The sequence below is a fragment of the Bactrocera tryoni genome, chromosome 3 (assembly GCF_016617805.1).
Source record: "Bactrocera tryoni isolate S06 chromosome 3, CSIRO_BtryS06_freeze2, whole genome shotgun sequence".
NCBI classification, from domain to species: domain Eukaryota; kingdom Metazoa; phylum Arthropoda; class Insecta; order Diptera; family Tephritidae; genus Bactrocera; species Bactrocera tryoni.
The window spans coordinates 35,880,345-35,899,319 of NC_052501.1; the positions used below are offsets into that span (position 1 = coordinate 35,880,345).

At 39.6% G+C, this 18,975-nt stretch overlaps 2 protein-coding genes across 3 annotated transcripts in view; one reads left to right on the forward strand and one right to left on the reverse strand.

Annotated features, from left to right (window-relative positions):
* LOC120772868 (probable cytochrome P450 4aa1) overlaps positions 1–4,782 on the forward strand; it is a 40,906-nt gene extending 36,124 nt beyond the window's left edge. For both annotated transcript variants that reach the window (XM_040101703.1, XM_040101702.1), the window contains exons 2-5: positions 2,945–3,116; positions 3,174–3,554; positions 3,617–3,686; positions 3,742–4,782. In XM_040101703.1, the coding sequence (XP_039957637.1) occupies positions 2,945–3,116; positions 3,174–3,554; positions 3,617–3,686; positions 3,742–4,618 (1,500 nt within the window). In that variant the 3' untranslated portion in view covers positions 4,619–4,782. The remainder of the gene's footprint in view (positions 1–2,944; positions 3,117–3,173; positions 3,555–3,616; positions 3,687–3,741) is intronic.
* Positions 4,783–8,368: 3,586 nt separating this feature from the next.
* The window catches only part of LOC120770108 (titin), a 98,056-nt gene continuing 87,449 nt past the window's right edge, over positions 8,369–18,975 (reverse strand). The window contains exons 21-28 of the mRNA XM_040097277.1: positions 18,048–18,416; positions 13,675–13,949; positions 13,337–13,575; positions 11,958–12,240; positions 11,550–11,891; positions 11,207–11,483; positions 9,695–10,730; positions 8,369–9,591 (exon numbers count right to left, since the gene is read on the reverse strand). Coding sequence (XP_039953211.1) covers positions 9,368–9,591; positions 9,695–10,730; positions 11,207–11,483; positions 11,550–11,891; positions 11,958–12,240; positions 13,337–13,575; positions 13,675–13,949; positions 18,048–18,416 — 3,045 coding nt within the window. The 3' untranslated portion in view covers positions 8,369–9,367. The remainder of the gene's footprint in view (positions 9,592–9,694; positions 10,731–11,206; positions 11,484–11,549; positions 11,892–11,957; positions 12,241–13,336; positions 13,576–13,674; positions 13,950–18,047; positions 18,417–18,975) is intronic.

Here is an 18,975-nt window from a genome sequence, read left to right on the forward strand (position 1 = left end):
AAAGTAATGAAGAGATCCGGTCGTCCGTACTTGCGCACGTAAGTCATAGCATCTTGGGCGGATGCGTTCATATGTCGAGGACTGCCGGTTTACTTTGCTGGCAAAATCACCACTTGGCCAATATTTGCAGCATTTTCATCATTATTAATCGCATCACGTAAGCGAATCTATTTCTCGCGCGTAGCTTTCGTTGATTCAACTGAATAAACAGAAGACGTTCACTTTCAATTTTTGCGTATATGTCGACTACAAATTGATGGAATAGTTCACGGCATTTTAACAAATGATTAAATTCATTTTGTCGGATCATAAGGCGGTAGGCATAAAAGTTCATGTAAGAAACTTTTTTTGTTGGTTCATTATTTAAATTCACTTGCATTACATTAAAATGGTAACCATCTTCGTCACGTGGAAAAAGAACTGGATACTGTAATGCATCATATAATCGGTGCGTTTCCGCAACGCGTCGAAGGTTTTCATTTCGGAGATGAATGATCACATCGCGTCACTCGAATTCTGTTTCGACCATAACCACTGCAACGTCATCTTTTACCGGTGCATTGAATCGCCGCTTATGCTCCCCGGGTTGTGTTTTGTCTGTTCTTATCACAACCTTATAATCATCTATCGGCATCTGGTCTAGAGCTGTTTTGAATGAACATATGAGGCTGTTGTGTTCATGAAACATTAAGTACTGATTGCCCAACGCCGATCAGCTTCTGCAGCTTCATTAGCGGTGAAAAAAATTGAATTGGGAGCAATGATCCAATTCTGTGGTAAATTTGACCTTGCACTTTAAAAGTGGGCATGTAACCGGCATTGTTCACTATGTTGGTTGCTCCAAAGGACGTCATTTGGAAGCATGAATTATACTTTCGGATACTTTGAAAAAATGTTTGGAAGTTGAAGTGCGCTTAGAAATGTAACTAAGAAGTGGCTCAGAGGGCTTCATCAATGGTGACAAAATAACTTTACCGTTCGAACAGCACATTCCAGGGGATTCTTTAGCGAACTTCAAAGCACCACAATGTGTACAAACTTTGTTCATTGCACCGATCCTTGTGATTGTAATCATCATCCTTATTGTAGTTGAACGCCGCAAGATTTAAATCTATTTTTTTTTTTTGTAATTGAGCTATTTGGTTACGATTGGCATCAAGTCTTTGCGTATGTTTTTGGATTGTGTCGGTAGCTCGCGATACAAATTTTTTTTCTCTATCTTGTTGAAGCCATGATCCATGCTCTTCTGCTATATTTATTCTTGTAGATATTCTTGTACGATTTTTCTCAAGGCCTAACTCACGATCATCAGCTGTTTCATTTGCTCTTTTTTCCTTAACATTCTATGATTTTGAGATTTTTTTACCAATACTTGCTTTTTTGGGTGCCAGTTTTTATTTATTACAATGATTCTGTGAAGAAATATGATTGGTGAAGAAAATTTTCCGTTGTAATAATCAATTTAAAACGCATTAGAAAACGGATACATTCGCGGCGCTACAACTTACCTGGAATTCCTAAAAATCCTTAATTAATGTGTTAAGACAAATTTGGGTTATAAAACAATAGAATATCATCATAGTAAATAAAAACTGTATTTGACAGTGCTCTGATCGTCACCAAACTTTACAGAATTACTCGTCAGGTCAATCTAAAGATTTCCTGAAAGTTTCATTGAAATTGGTCAAGCCGCTTCGGAGCTACCCGGAACATACAGACATACTTTCATTTTTATAATTTGATTTTTGAAGAAAAAATGTTCAAATGAAACTTACATGAATATTGAACACATGCCTATGTTTAGAAATTTTATTTTTTTTATTTTTGAATTGCTGTGACTAATAACATAAAACTATAGAAATTAGCCTATGCCCGCCCCGAGGTTCCAAGCTACCTCCATACCAATTTTCAACCAAGTCGGTTCAGCCGTTCTTGAGTTATAAGTATGGACATAAATTGCGAAATCGAGGGTAATTTCCAAGATGTTTGTCAGAGTCCGAGACCCTATAGAGTATATATATATATATGCATATGTAAACAACGTGACGAGCTGAGAGTGTTTAGGCAAGTCGGTCTGTTCGTATATCTGTCTGTATATATGTGAACTGGTACCTCAGTTTTTGAAATATCGATTTGAAACTTTGCACCGATCCTTTTCTCACCAAGAAGCTACCCTATTTGTCGGAATTGCTGATATCGGACCACTATAGAATGTAGCAGCCATACAAACTAAACGAACGGAATAAAATGTTTGTATGGATAACCTTGTCATGACAAGATATCGTCAAAAAATTTGGCATGGATTGTTTCCTTAGACAATGCTAGAGTCTTCAAAGAAATCGTTCGGATCGGAATAATTCTTCTAAGGAATATTTTTGGATTTCTGAAGAGTATTATAGCTTCGGTGCGACCGAAGTGAACGTTTTTTCTTCTCTTATATTTTTTTATATAAACAATATAGTGGAAATTCGGTGAAAAATTTTTATTTGAAGTATGCCTAGTCATAATTGAACTAAGAAGCACGACCTAGCTCTGCTGTATTTTATGACCGCTGCACGACTGTGATTACAGCTTGGGATAAAGGAAGTTGACACTGACTTTCATAATCAAAATAATAAGTTCAGTTTGCAGTATTTGTGTTTACTTAAATACGAAGTGAAAGTTTATTTTCAGTTCTGTAAATTGTCATATCCAGAAAACAATGTTTACCATAAGTGACTTCATAACTCTCTAAAAATGTAAACAACTGGAACTGGTCATGGTTGCGTAGTCTAATCCAAAAATACTCCCGCTGCCAAGTTACATATTTTTAAAGCAAAGCTTTTGTTAAAACATGGAACTGAAGCCAATTGAAAAAGATTTGCTTTGAATCAGCTCAACTCTTTGTCAGAGCCGAAATTTGTACCATGAATGCTTAATTGTAATCTGCTATTACTGTTTCCAGATCGATCATGCCACACACTCGGAGTTATGGAGTTTTGCAACGCTACTGGCCATTGCTCTGTCCATTTATAGTTTATGGGATTATATAAAGTCAGTACTGCTCTCACTGAAGCTGTCAGGACCGGAAGCATTACCGATACTTGGCAATTGCTTGATCATAAAGGAGAAAGACAGTAATCAGGGCTCAAAAAACTTACTTATAGAGTGATTACATTTATTGTTATTTGCAGTGCTCGCCAAACGCGTGGCAACAGCTTTCGGTCTATACGGTCCACTAATACGTGTTTGGGTTCTACTTTTCCCGTTCTTTGCCGTGCTGCAACCAGATGATTTGCAAGTCATACTCTCTTCAAAGAAACATACAGAGAAAGTGTTCATCTACAGATTGATGCATAATTTTCTGGGGAAAGGACTTATAACGAGTAGTGGCGAAAAGTGGAACGCTCATCGAAAATTCATACAACCCATGTTTCATTTGACGATTTTGGAGCGCTTCATTGGCACATTCGCGGACGCCTCTCAAACGCTCTTCGAGAACTTACACGCATCCGCCAATGAAGAAGTTAATATCGCCAAATATATCAACAATTGTGTCATAGACATTCTAAATGGTATGGTTACTCGATCCCATCTCCTCAAATTCAAATGATTAATGTTACCTTTCGTTGAACAGAAGCGGTTCTGGGTGTACCGGTGAAACGACAAGGTGCCTTAGTGGATATGGAACAATCACCATTCAGGCAGTGAGTTGATGATTCTAATTATTACCTCCTGTTCTCAGTTTCTTGTTATTTTCAGAGGAAAAGTGGTAGTCAACGAGCGTTTTTTGCAACCGTGGCTTCTGTTTGAGAGCGTTTACAAGTTTACGAAAATCGCATCAGAGGAGCTCGATCAAAAGAAGCGTCTCGACCAATTTACACGTAAAATGATCAAGCGCCGTCGTGATATGATAGCGAGTGGAACATTTGTCGGACGCAAGTGTCTGCTGGATTATATGATCGAAATATCGGATAACAACGCTGATTTCACCGAAGATGATATAGTAGATGAGGCCTGCACATTTATGCTTGCCGGACAAGATTCCGTTGGCGCTGCAGTTGCCTTCACACTCTTCCTGCTTGCTCAAAACCCCGAATGTCAAGAGAAGTGTGTTGCAGAAATTAACGATATTTTCATGGACGACCAGCGCGCCCCAACTATGAATGATTTGCGAGAAATGCGCTATGTGGAGATGTGTATTAAGGAGGCGTTGCGCCTGTGTCCCAGTGTGCCTTTAATGGCACGGAAATTGGGGGAAGAAGTGCGTTTAGGAAAATATACACTACCTGCTGGTAGCAATATATTTATTTGTCCTTATGCTACCCATCGTTTGCCACATATTTACCCTGACCCCGAAAAATTCGATCCCGAACGCTTCTCGCCACAAAACATGGAAACACGTCATCCTTACGCCTATATACCGTTCAGTGCGGGCCCCCGTTACTGCATTGGTAATCGTTTTGCCATTATGGAAATGAAAACCGTTGTCTCGCGTTTATTGCGAAGTTATCAGCTGCTGCCTGTGCCCGGCAAGACCTCCTTCAATGCCACCTTTCGAATTACACTACGCGCCTCAGGTGGTTTATGGGTGCATTTAAAGCCACGCGAAAATCCTCTCATCGATTATAGCAATTAAGAATGGTGTTTTGTGACTCCTATATTTAAGGTATTATAAACTTTTAGCTATGGTAGTTGTAGCTCTAGTTAAAGAAATGCTTGCGGGAACTTTTCACTCCCACAGCCAATAGCTGTAAAGTATTTATATGTATGTGTAAGTAGGTACATACTACTGTGATCAAATTGAAAGGTGAATTTGGTACATTTCATCTCCTTCAAAGTAATCCCCTCCCGCTGCAAAACACTTATGCCAACGAGTTTTCCAGTCATCATAGCACTTGGAAAAATCCTGATCCGTCGTGATGGCCATCAGAGCCTTCTTCGATTCAGCTTTTATATCCTCTATTGAGTCAAAACGGTGTCCGCGGTGTGGTCGTGTGAATTTGCTGAATAGCCAGAAGTTACACGAAGGTAAATCAGGCGAATGCGGTGGTTGCGACACGACATTAGTTGAAAATGTAGGTGGCGAAATGATCACGAATAACCAATGCAGTGTGAGATGGTGCATTATCGCATTCCTTTGCTCAATAAATTCAGACATAGTAAAAATCGAAGAATTCACTTCTAGTGCCTCACAAAACGACGCGTATCTAAAAAACCGATTCGAAAAACACGCGAAGTATAAATTAAAAATTCAACTTTCAATTTCACAGTAAAGCCTTTCTAAGTAAGTGTATCAATGCCAAAACAAATGCAATTGTTCATATATTATAGACCCTAATTTTAAGTATTACGCTAAGACTTGTATTGTTGCTATATTAATAACCTAATTGGCATGACATAAAATAAATATAAATGTTACGAATATATACTTAGTTCCAAAACTTTGATTCCTTTATCCTCTTTTCATTTTCATTTTGTAACTGTTGCTTTTACCCAATATGCCATACTTTTTAGAGAAGTATAACTTAGTAATAATAATGGTTAAAAATAAAAAATAAAAAAAAAGATTTTACATTGTATAAAAATACTTTGCTATCAGTGAACTGCAAACCTGTCAGTGATCAGGTGCATTTCTAACATCTTCTGCTAAATACTGGGCAAGCGATGTTCAAGAGTTTTATCGCGCAACAATCCGGAAAGGCATGCTGAATATATACGGATATGTATATGAAAAGGCACCCTTATTTAAAAACATTAATTCTCTCGAACGATTTGTTCGGTATTTTGAGATATTTTCTTAGTGAATTGCGAATTTCTATTAAGCACAAAACCGATTAACGCATTCGAGCGAAGACATCAAAAAATCCACAATATTATAACGAATGCCTTTGAAATGATGTCGATCGATCATGGGTCTATGAATCCAACCGCCATCGCACGCAATAGTTGGAGCTGTGTTCATTCACCTTATTGACGATTTGTGGTGATGATAATCCACAAGCCATTTTTGAGATTTGTCATTTTTGTCATCATATCACTGTTTTGTGCTCTATGGGTGGAGAGAACCATTGGTCAATATGTCTTTAAATATGAAGCTGTAATAGCGTTACATAGTCTGTAGTCAAGTAGTCTCTGTTCACCACAGAGCCATGATTATTGACATTTCGTGCTGTTGATTGGACGACCTTTGGTTTCAACGACACGCCACTACATGACATACAGACAACGAAACAATCATTTTATCGAAAGAAACTTTTGGTAAGCGCATTATCTCGCGTCGTGGGCCTATGCCGTAGCCTCGAACACCACTGAACTCTTTTTCGTGGGGTTGTGTGAGGTCACTTGTCTACGCAGATAAGACTGGTGGACGATTGACGCTTTATGAGAGAATATTCGAACTCATTATTGCTGACATACGTTCTCAATTATATTATCTCGCGTCGTGGGCCTATGCCGGAGCCTCGAACACCACTGAACTCTTTTTTGTGGGGTTGTGTGAGGTCACTTGTCTAAGCAGATAAGACTGGTGGACGATTGGCGCTTTATGAGAGAATATTCGAACTCATTATTGCTGACATACGCCCTCAATTATATTATCTCGCGTCGTGGGCCTATGGCGTAGCCTCGAACACCACTGAACTCTTTTTTGTGGGGTTGTGTGAGGTCACTTGTCTACGCAGATAAGACTGGTGGACGATTGACGCTTTATGAGAGAATATTGGACTCATTATTGCTGACATACGCCCTCAATTATAGTGGTCGAAAATCTAGCCTTTTAACGACCTTACAGTGCACCGTGCCGCATAGTAATAAAAATGTTGACAAATTGCATGAATGAGACGTTGGAAGTGTTGAAAGATCGCTATATTTGATGTATGGCTGTGCTGGCGATGCACCTATGTTGAATTCTAAAACCGAACTTCCACTAAAAAAATGCAATGTGAAACTTATTCAGAATGTAAATTTCTTATTTGCTAATCAGAATATAATATAAGATTCTGATACTATGTTGTCCCCTCAAAGTAATTCCGCTTGGCCCCAATATACTTGTGCCAACGTTTTTTCCAATCGTCGAAACAGTTGTTAAAGTCAATTTCCGAAATAGCTTTCAATGCGCGCAGCGATTCGCGTTTAATGCTTTCAATTGACTCAAAACGGTTTCCACGGAGTTTGAGCCTTCGGAACATGGAGCTAAATCAGACGAATACGGGTGACGTCACTATATTGGTTGAAAATTTGGCGAAAAACTCACGAAGAATCAAAGCACGATGCATTATCGTGGTGCAAAAACCAAGAGCTGTTGGCCCATAATTCCTCGCATAAAACTCATAACAACACACAGGAATTCGGGTTGCTCCACACCTCCACCATCGAAGAAAACTGTCAATATAACATTGATTTTTGGCTCACGTTTGCCACGATATGCCAGTAAGATCTCTGACTGTTAATCGTCGATTCTCCAGCACCAATTTTATTGACGTGTTGATCATCAGTTGAAGTAGATGGTCGTCCTAGACGCATTCGTTGTCAACGCGTTCTCGACCCTCTTTGAATAATTTGTACCTATTAAAAACATTTGCTCACGACAAACAGATATTACCTTTTCCAACATTTTGAACGTTTCGGCACCAGAAATTTGATGCCGCATACAAAATTTAATGGAACTTCTTTGTGAATAATTTAACTCTTCGTAAAAATGCCGAACTTTATGTACTTCAGAAAGACAAGCGTGTACTAAACACTAATAATTATTTTGATGCGACATTTGACACAGATGTCACTGACAGTCGTACCATACTAGATAAAAATATTTGGCCGAATGACTTTCGCGCGAAACTTATAATGGGTTGTCAAAAAAGTCTTGCGGTATTTTTATTGAATTTTTTTTATTGAAATTGAAATGAGTTTTTGATGACTCATGCCCAGCTCTTGACCGATGCTACAGCTGCTACTATGCCGGTCTCTTTCGACCAATTCAGCGATTTTATCGCAATTTTCGACGACAGGCCTTCCGGAGCGTGGCGCATCTTCGACCACCTCTACACCAGAACGAAAACGTTGAAACCATCGTTGTGCGTTGGAAATGGAAACTGTATCGGGTCCCGCCGTAGCACAAATTTTATTGGCGGCTTGAAATGCATTTTTGCCTTTATCGTAGTAGTACTGTAAAATATGCCGTATTTTCTCTTTATTTTGCTCCATGTTTGCGACGCTATAACTCACGAACGACTCAAAAGAAACGACAAGCAATCAAACAAGTGTTAGCGCGTGAAATGAACTTTCCAAAAAGGTATAGCATGACTCGGTGTGATAAATAAAACTTTCAGCGCCAAATAGCGCAAATACCGCAAGACTTTGTTGGCAACCTATTATTAAAAAGTCTTACTATTTTTTGCTCACAGTAGTATATAAAACCAACACATTGAGCTTCAACGTTTTATTTATGGTAGACAACTCGGCGATTTGATACAATCAAAATGTAAGAACATTGCAGATATAATTTATTATTTTTATAAGTATTAATTTACTTGTATGTAGTCAGTATAGATATGTATATAATTATGTAATTTTAAACAATTAATCTCTATTCATTAACAATGTAATGGTAAATAATGCATAATTACAATATATTTTAGAACAATTATCCTTAGTGGGGATTCACATATACACGTATGTAAGTATATATGTATGTATAATTTGTTTCCATTTATAACAGGGGCAATTACAAGCCAAGGCGTTCGAAATGTAAGTACTATCAAAGGTGATGTATTCTCTCTGATTACTTGGACGTATATTTGTATGCGTGTGAGTGGGCAGGCCATTCATTCGGCCAATATATTCGTTTAGCAGATATAATCGTTGCTTTTAAATTACTTAATTCTCACTTTTGATTATGTAAGTAATTGTGCGTACGCAAGGGATGCACGTACTTGCATGAATCATAAGCTATGCATTAATATATGTATGTATGTAGGCTTATTCGAGTGTGGGTAGGTTTAGTTGAATTGTGGATGCTGCGCGTAGTTCAAGTGCAGTAATAGCAAAAACTTATAAAAATGTAACAAAACAGGTATGAGATTGTTGGGAAATAAAATACTTAACAATAACAACAAGCAATAATAACTTGTATTTATTAACAAATTCATCCAAGTGAGGCGCCTGGAGGATAACGCGGCGGCAACAACAACGCAAATACGGATTAGCGACGTCACGTTTTACTGTTATTGCTATCATACGTGACGCGTATAATCCATAACCGTGAACTGTTTTTGAAAGTGATTTGTGTTTGCCTTCCCGCACGTGCGTCTCAACCGGTTTGCGCTGATTTATTTGGCATTTAGCGTCGCGCCTTTGTTTAAACCGTTGCTGTCACTGCTGCTGCTGTCTAACGTCGTGCCTCCATGCGTCGCGCGCTGGTAGCGACGGTTTGTTGTTGAGACAAGCGCTCGGTTGCCTCACGGACGCGTCCGCTTAGCCGAAGCGCCGCTGTTGAGCGTCCAAGCAGCGGGGAGTTGGGCATGGAGGAGCATTGTTTTTGCTGATGCTTTTGTTGCTGTTGCTGTTGTAGTGTTGAATTCGTTGATTTCGTTGTGGCACTTGTGGCGTTTGCTGTGCGGGAAATGTAAAACAAAATATTCTGTTAAAAAAGTTATGGGTAAATTAAACCAAAAAAAAAAAAAAATTGTACTCTAAAAGCATTTTGATAAGGTACTTTGGTTAGCGCAGGCGAAGCGTTTATCGGCGAAAACATCTTTGTTGTGGTCCCTCTTATGTAGTGGTGAAGTTTGTCTGGGTACCAGCAATTTAGCGTTAACACATTTGGCATCATCGGCGCTGGAGGCCAAATTGAACTTATGCTTCAGCTGTGAGACTTTTCCAGCCGCTTCGAGAATCGGTTTAGGCTGTTGCTTGGCCTTCTCTCGCAACGCATTGTTCTCCAACGATTTCTTACGCATCTTTATGGTATTAGTGAAATCCGAGCGCATTATGGGTTCGCGATGTGGTGGTGATGCCAACACTGTTGTTGGCTCTGATGGCGCAACTTGCGTCGGCGATGTGAGTGGCACTGCAAGCGATAAGGTTACATTCGCTTGATCAGAAATCCCATCCTCTTGCCGCACTCGCATGGACTCATTATGCTCTCCGTTATCTTTCCCGGCCGTCACTCCGTTGGATGGCTGTAGACTTACTTGCCGTATGTGTTGCTCTAAAACGCTTATGGATTCATTGCATTTTTCGTCAAAATGCGGCAACGCCAAATTCTCATGCTGCGCGATTTCCTCCAATTTCGTCTTGAGCACATCGTGCGGTACGCCCAGCGACAGCGCCGCTTCTGCATTTGGCGCGTGTAAATCATCCAAAGCGCTGTGCTGCACTATGACCTGCACGGCAGACGCGCCAGCGCAATGACATGGCATATTTCCACCCACACTGCAATTGGAGCACTCGCTGTAACCGGAATCGCTGCGCTCGCTGCATTGTGATTTGTCGCGCACTTTCAGCGTCTTTTGAATGCGTCGCTGTTGTTCCAGCGTTGTCTGATTCGGCAGCTCAATGCTGAAGTCGTCATCTTCTTCGTGCAGCGAACCCATCTGCACGGTGGTATTCGGACTAAACATATGATGAATGCCGGATATGGATGGTCGTGGACTGTTAGGCAAACTGCCGGCGCCGGAAACGGCCGAGTTGCGTCTGGAAGCGGAAAGCGTGGCCATGCGGCCCAAGGCGCGTATAGCATTGCCGGTTTTCTTTCGTTCAATAATAAAGCAAGGAAAGCATTTGAGCGTTTTGATGATAGCGATGTTAACAAAAAGCAAGCGACAAAAACGGTTTTGAAACAACAAAAAAGATGAAGCAAAAATAAAAGAAAACAAAAATAATATTAAAGCACGCGTATAGAATTAAATTAAAGAGGTAAATGGCAATTTCTATAAAAAAAAAACAAGTGCGAGAACAGTATTTTAAATAACCTTAAGCAAATTCCTATTTTTTAATAAACAAAAAAAATTAAAAATTAAAATGGAAAATATTTTAAGAAAAGAACACGACTGGCGCTCTGTTGTTAACTCGGCTATAATCGCGTAAGCGGTGTCTACGTCAATTAAGAAGAACAAGATATTTTAAGAAATGCTTACAGGTCAAGTATTAAAGCCAACTATTAACTTTATGCAATGTAAACTCTCTTCTATATTGCTTTTATGTGTATCCCATACTCATTCCTTACCTGCCACTTGCGTCGTATAATAAACTTCTTTAGTTTATCTGTGCAGATTTTATTACTGAGGTTCTCATCATGTTCCTGAGTCAGCCACTTCGACTCCAAGCATTGTTTGGCTGTCAAGCGATTTTCTTTGCGATGCACCAATAAACTCGATATGAAGTCCTTTGCCTCCTGCGAAACGCAATCGAATGCTTCGTCATCGAAATCATAGTCAGCGCGTGTAATATTTGAAAAAGTATCAACATCAGTATCACCCATGAATGGCGATAAGCCAGATAAACTATTCAAGAAACGAAAAATACTCATAAGGATCAATTAGATTTGCAGTCAACAGCCAATGACTTACAGCACATAACAAATGACGCCCACGCTCCACATATCCGACTGAAAGCCGATTGGCTCGTAACTAATTATTTCGGGTGGTATGAATTCGGGTGTTCCGAAGAGCACGCGCACCGGTGTATTCTTATTTAAACGTTGCGCCAACCCAAAATCGATGATCTTGATTTGATGGCTGGTGCGTGTATGGCACATAATGTTCTCCGGCTTGAGGTCCAAGTGCACGATTGATTGCGTGTGCATGTAGGCGACACCTTCGCACACCTGTCGCAGAAAGAGTATGCAATCGCGTTCGGTCAGCGTAAAATCGTCCGCTACGACGCGTTCGAACAGCTCACCGCCAGTGATGCTTCAAAGAGCGAAATAAGCATTTGTTAAAAGTAATATATATGTAATTAGCAATGAATTCACTTACTACTCCATCACCATAACAATTTCGCGAGCACTCTCAAATGAAGCGGCGAGCTGCAGCAATTTCGGATGTTGTAATGATTTCATAATGGAGATCTCTTCCATTACTTTTTGTCGATCTTGCGCTTTAATGCATTTAATCACCTTAGCAGCAAGAATTTGTTTTGAATCTTCACGCTCCTGCACCCGATAAACGATTCCGAAGCGACCCTTGCCCAATTCCTCGAGTATTTCGAAGCGACTTTTGAAATCGCCACCTGACTTAACGGAGATCGGTCGGTGAAAATCTAAAAATACAAAACAACGGGAGGGTAAGAGACATAATATTGTAGACAATGTATCAAAAATCCACAACTTTAACAGTTGGCATAGGGCAATATTTTTTTTCGACATTAAACTGACCAGATTCGAAAATTTGTTGAATGTTTAAAGCGTAAAGTTCTCAAAGTTTTACTGCATGTTTGTAACAGTTGCTGAGCCAAACGTAACGAGTTTTTTTAGTCGTCCGATCGGCAATACTTCTTTCGAAATTGGTTTTTTGTCAGCTGTTATTTGAATTATAGGCAGTTTGGTTTGCTACTTCATAATAAAAAGAGCTACTTCGAAACAACGTTTGAAAATTGCCAAATTTATTACCAAAATAAAGTGCAGTACGGTGCAATATACGGTCAATATTATCCCCAGCAGAGTTGTTAATTCGAGCAATGGATCGCTTTCATATCAGTTCTCTTGCCGATAATTCACACCCTTTGAGTTGCCATACAAACCGTACTGAAGCAGCTACTGCTGCTGTGGAGCGGAGTGTCGAAGAAGAACCGACAATCCGCAACTATTGGAACTGTGCCCAACCACTTTGCTGAAATATTTTGGTTTGCGGACTTACATAATTGTGGCATTTGGTGTAATGGCAGTAGCGTAGCTACAACTTCGGGCGCCCGGGGCCAAGGATGTTCTGCCGCCCCCTTTATCTACTTACCTACAAGTTTCATGAGGTGGTACGAGCAAAAGTGAATTTTTACAAAATACCTTCGATATTAAGTATATAAAATTTAGGAACTAGAAGACACGCAAATTCTGAAGTTCCAAAATTCTCACAATACGGTTTTTGAGGAAATTGATAGTAAATTTACAAGACATCTTATTAAAAGCCATAGAAAAAACTCATTTTTGCCATATATCTAGTACACTTTTAACACAATTTGCAGGAATTTTTGTCCGAATTGGAGTTTGTAAATACCATTTTGACGCCCCCAAGAAGTTGCGCCCGGGGCGACACCCTTTGTTTTTAACCTAATTAAATAAAAAGTATGAAGTTTTTTTCTCAATTGCTTATTTTTTAACATTGGTAAGAGTAAAATGCTTTTGTGCTACCGCTTCACTCACCTTCTGTTGGAATTTCTTGGGCTTGTAACTCAACCGGATCGCTGGGCAAACTGGGTGTGCTGCAGCCATGTACATTTTTGGCGCGCACTCGAAATCGATATGCGGCGCTCGGTGTCAAATTCTTAACCGTGTACGCTAATGAGTCCACAACGGTAGCGATTTCGTGCCAACCGCTTTCGCCACCAGCCAAATCGTCAGTCTCATCATTCGGTTCGGCAGGCAACTGCTGCATTTCAATGCTGAAATTTTAAAGAACGAAAACGATTAACAACGTTAGCAAAGACAAGCGTGTGCATAAAGCAATCAGTGTTCCATTGTAGTTTGCGGTTTATACGCACATAAAGCCGGTAATCATGCAGCCGCCGTCGTAGGGTGGGCCGCACCAAGCGACCGCAATGCGATCGGGACCTTGTGAGATGCTGGGCTTGCCGCTGGGCGCATCTGGCGGACCCTCCACCGCCACCGAAGCCGCCGCTGCATCGCTGCCCAACGCGTTCATGATCTCCACCGTGTACTTGCCACTATCATCTGCCGCAATCTCAGTTATGAGCAGCGTCGAACGCTTAGCGCTGCTGCGTATGGAAATGTTGTGCTGCTCGACGATCGGACGGCACTACAAAGAAAACATTCCAGAGACAACAAAATATGTGCAATCATTAGTTAGCATTAGTATTCAGTGCTGAATTGTAACAATAAATATATACATATGTATGTATATCTGCATGTGTAACTTCATATGATGCGGTGTAAGGTGTTAGACTGACGGTGAATATATGTACGTAGATAAATAGCAGCTGGGCACACACATCTTGACGTCGGCATTTGACAGCAGTGGAATGGAATCCAGGGGCACAGCTGAGCAGCGAGCGATCGATCAGTCGATCTGTCGAACATCGGTACTCATGGGCTTAGTTAACAAGACAACAAATCAGTCAGGCAATTAGCTCGTTAGTCAGTCAATCACTTACGCGCTGAGCTCCAGTTAGCCACCCACCCAGTTTGCTGTTCGCCATGTTTCACTGAAATAAGCCCTTGGAAATGTGAGCAAGCCTTGGTTGCGCGCACTGCCACAAAAAGGCATTGTTCTTGCGGTTTTTGAGGTCATTACGTATGTTTGTATATTCAAAGTTGTGTATGCGTGTAATTATGTATGTAACATATATTTATATGTGCATAAAAACATGTGTTGATATGACGATGTGAAGGCAAAGGCGACCACGACGAAGCAGCAGGTACGAGTACATAGCCTCACCGCAAACCGATCGTGACAATTCTCTTCTTTTATACTTAAAATTATTAATTTTTCTACATTTGTCTTGGCATTTTGCTTTTGTTTATTATTGCATTATTTATTTCCACAATTTGCTTGCGTCAGTCTTTAAAAAAAGCTGAGACTGATGAACCCCGCCAAACCTCAAGTCAATGGCGAATGCTTTGCTATAGAAGTGTCCGATCAAAACAAATGTAATACGTAGGTAGACAAGTAAATATGTGCATTTTTATCGCAACAATTTAGTCTATAAATGGCAGTGGAAGACAGCAAGCTTTGAGTAATGGCTTCACGAAAAATCTTGGAAGCGTCTTTGGAGAAAATCATCAATAACCGAATTGCTGCCACCATTTTGACTTAAAAAGAGTAGGACCTTGTAGTTCTCAGTTAAAAGCAAGGAACTGATTGCCAATAATTTATGTAACATAGATACGGTGAAAATTGCATATTTTCTTAAAACGGAATCCATTATAATTAAAAATTGTATTCATTACAATTTTAAATTTAGAACTAACAATCGAAAGACACCTGTATAAATTGCGCAGAAATTGGTACGTGATATATAGAATTTTGAGTTAAAAAAAATTATAAAGAGGTATTTCATGAAATAATGAAAAAAATCAGAAAGTTATTTTGGATGTTCGTAAGCATATCAATGAAACGTAATAAAAAACTTAATAAAATCGAATTTCGCCATAAAACTGTGTCTTTCTTTAATGAGATACGAATTTTAAGCCTTACACTTTAGTACACTGTGGGCAAAAAATAGTACGACTTTTTAATTTAAATTTCATGCGAAAGCCCATTCGTCGCAATATTATCTGACATCGTTGGAATAACGGAAGGATCAATGAAACTCATTTTGAAAGATTATTTGGGTCTAAGAAAAGAAAAATCACAATTGGTTTCAAAATCACTAAATTCTTTTTCGAAAAACAGCGTCGCGTTAACGTCTGTGAGCAATGCTTTCCGACTACCACGATGCCATGAAACGTATTATTTATGGCGATGAGCCTTGGAGCCATGCTTACTATGAAAAAACAGACGATGAACCGTCCGAATATCGGGGCGAAAGTGTGGCTAAGCCGAAAAAACCACATGAAAGCAGATCAAAAATCAAAATTATGTTGACAGTTTTCTTCAATTATCGAGATGTGGTGCACCCCGAATTCCTCCCGACCAGCTGATCTGTAAACAAAGAATACCATTTGTTGGTTATGAGTCGTTTGCTCGAAGCTATTCGTTAAAAGTGGCCGGAAATATGGGCTGACAACTCTTGGAGCTTGCACCACGATAATGCATACTGCATAAGTTCTTCGTGAGGAGTTCGCCAAATTTTCAACGAATGTCGTGCCGTAATCACAGCCTGATGTAGCTCCATATGACTTCTGGCTATTCAGTAAATGACCACTACGGGGAAAACGTTTTGAGTCAATTGCTGGCATTAAACGTGAACCGCTCCGCACATTGAAAGCTATTTCGGAAATTGGCTTTAACAACTGTTTCGAGGATTGACAGAAACGTTGGAACAAGTGTATTGGCTTTAAGGGGATAATAAGAATTTTAAAAATATGAACAAAATCTTAATATTTTTTGCCCACACTGTAGAACCAAATTGAAACTTATGAAACAAAAAAAAGTAGTCAGGTAAACTACTAATTCACATCTAAGAATTCCTTGCTGAAATCGAACTGTTACAACTGTTCTTTCGTCAGTGATAATGAAAAACTCCGAAAAAGGTTATTAATGCATTTGCATTTAGCTTTTATTTCGATTCAGGGATGGTCCATATAATTCCACTAAACCTTTTTTCTTTGTTATGAAAGAGAATTAGGTTAAAATCCTTAAACCAAACTAGATTTCATGGGACAGTATTAGGAAAAACTTACCACCCCTTGTCTAGAAAATGGATAACGCGCTGCCTAATTGAGATTTACTTGAGTTTATAAGGTAGTTTGCAACCTCTTTAATTTACTGTTGGGTTCGTACATATGCGACTATACTAAACAGACGATACCCACTATCCCCCTAGTTACTTATATGCAAATATGGATATTGAATAATAACTTATGCTGTTGAAATAGTGAACGTGTGGCGCCTGGGTATAAAGATATATTAATCTTTTAATCGAATAAATTGTCTCAAATGCATTTAAAGAGTGCAAATGTTAAATTAGATTTAATTAACTTTAGATGATTTAAGATTAGTTTAATATACATTTTGATTGACTTCGATTAAGTTTTTGCTCAAAAGCACATCTTTTTGTGCACCATCCTCGCTTCTCTGCTTCGAAAGTAGAGTGAAGGACCTTACGTTCATAACAAAAATCATATTTGGTTATCTACGACACATCCCTCAACACACACTCCACTCATACTCCGACATGAAATCGTTTTTGGCAATAATCCGACTCTGACGCCGCCTAGCTATCGTGCTCAAGACGAATGATCAGTTAGCCTTTTCTGCTCATCATCATGAGTACTCTTTTTAAATTTACTTTTTGCACTATTAACTGGGTATATTATGTTTGCCACGAAGTTTGCAATACCCAGAAGACAGCGTTGGAGACCTTATTAATATATACATTTATATATGTGAAGCATGATGATTTCCTTCCTTTCTTCCCCAAGAAACTTATAATTTAAAGAACCACTATAGCATATAACTTCCATTCAAACTGATCGATCAATATCAAGTTCATGTATGCAATCTTTTATATTTGTAAAGGGTTTTATAGTTTCACTTGTGACCAAGAATAGCAGATGTGCCGTCACTTTAAGTCGACGTTTGATTGAAATGCCATGAAGCTCTAACAATATTCCAGCGCTTTCTTACCAAAGACCAAATATTCTTCAGTCCATTTAGTAGTTTAGTTCATTTGCATTGAATTTACAGCAAATATATTTAAATTAGTAATTCCACGGAAATCTTTCAAAAATCTGTTAATTTAATGAATTGTGCAGTTTAATGATGAAGTCATTTCCATTCGTCAACTTCCACTTATACAACATGCTCTCATTCTCAAATCTCAACATATTAGAGATATTCCTCAAGAACTAAACCGCAATAAAATTAAACCTTCTAACAAAACCCTATGCCGTAATTTTCCCTGTAGACTAAACGCTGCTGCTTTGTTTGCTTCATGCCTACGGTGCTGTATGATAGGAGAAAAGGCGTTAGTAACTAAAGTCGGCTTTATTATTGTTGCCTACAATGACGCAATTTGCATTTACGTTCTGGTTTAAAGTCAAGTAACCTTTAAAGGTGCGCCAACGTCAGTTGTCTGCCCAACCACCAACCGGGCACCGCCATATACTTTTATGGCATAACCAGCGCCATAGCGTAATGAGATAAAGAAAAAATGAAGCGCCTGCCGTGGTTTGTCAGAAGGAATGTTAATATAATTAAATGTAAACTTTTTAAAATGCTTAGGACACTTACCCCTTTGTACCAGCAGACTTGTGCACGCGGTACAGCCTCGTAGCAGACGCTCAACTTAACGCTACCACCAATGTGAGCAGTGCAATCCTGTGGACCCTCTAAAATGCAAGCAGGTACTTCTGGCAGCTCGGAACCGTTCAGCGCTTCAATAGCCTTATCAGCGGCACTTGTGGTTTCTGTAGAATCGCCCTGGAGCGACGTAGGTCCTGGCAGCACAACCAGACTGGTGTAGGCGCGCAGTGTCGAACTGGACTTACCGCAATGTGTGACACTCAATTGCACTTCGCCGCAGTGATGCGGCTGGACGTTCCGTATGCGTAGTATGCGGACACCGTCCGATTCATTGGCGACACGCGCCGTGCCAAACTGCTGCACAGCAAACGGAAGAGCAGCACCGAAAAATAGAAAGCAGAGCGCGCAAAATGCAACGATTAAGAAAACAATTCAAAATACACTTAATGCTTGTTCCGCTATTTGCGCGGAATAATAAACAATGGGGGAGTTATATTTGGAGTTATCTACAACACGCGCGCCAAGCGAAGTTGAAGGTGAAATGAACAAGTGCTTTGTATGCCTTACCCGCAGTTAGGCACTCGGCAGATAGTTACAATGCGACACTTGCACTGCAGCGATATACACCATACAGGTATACATATATCTATATATGTATATGTGTAAGTACACGTGTATGCCTATGCAAGATACACTTAGATATGCTGATCGCAGTTTTCACTAGTCGAACCGCCTATTACCCGGGTATACAGCAATAACAATGTATTATTTTTCCAGATATCAGTATAAAATAAAAGAAATATGGTGAAAAGTAAATCGAAAGAACGAAATGGAAACGCGAATGTTTTGGAAAATTACGCGGCGCTCGACACAACACGACGACAACTAGTATCGAACTGACAATGCGAGGCGTCGC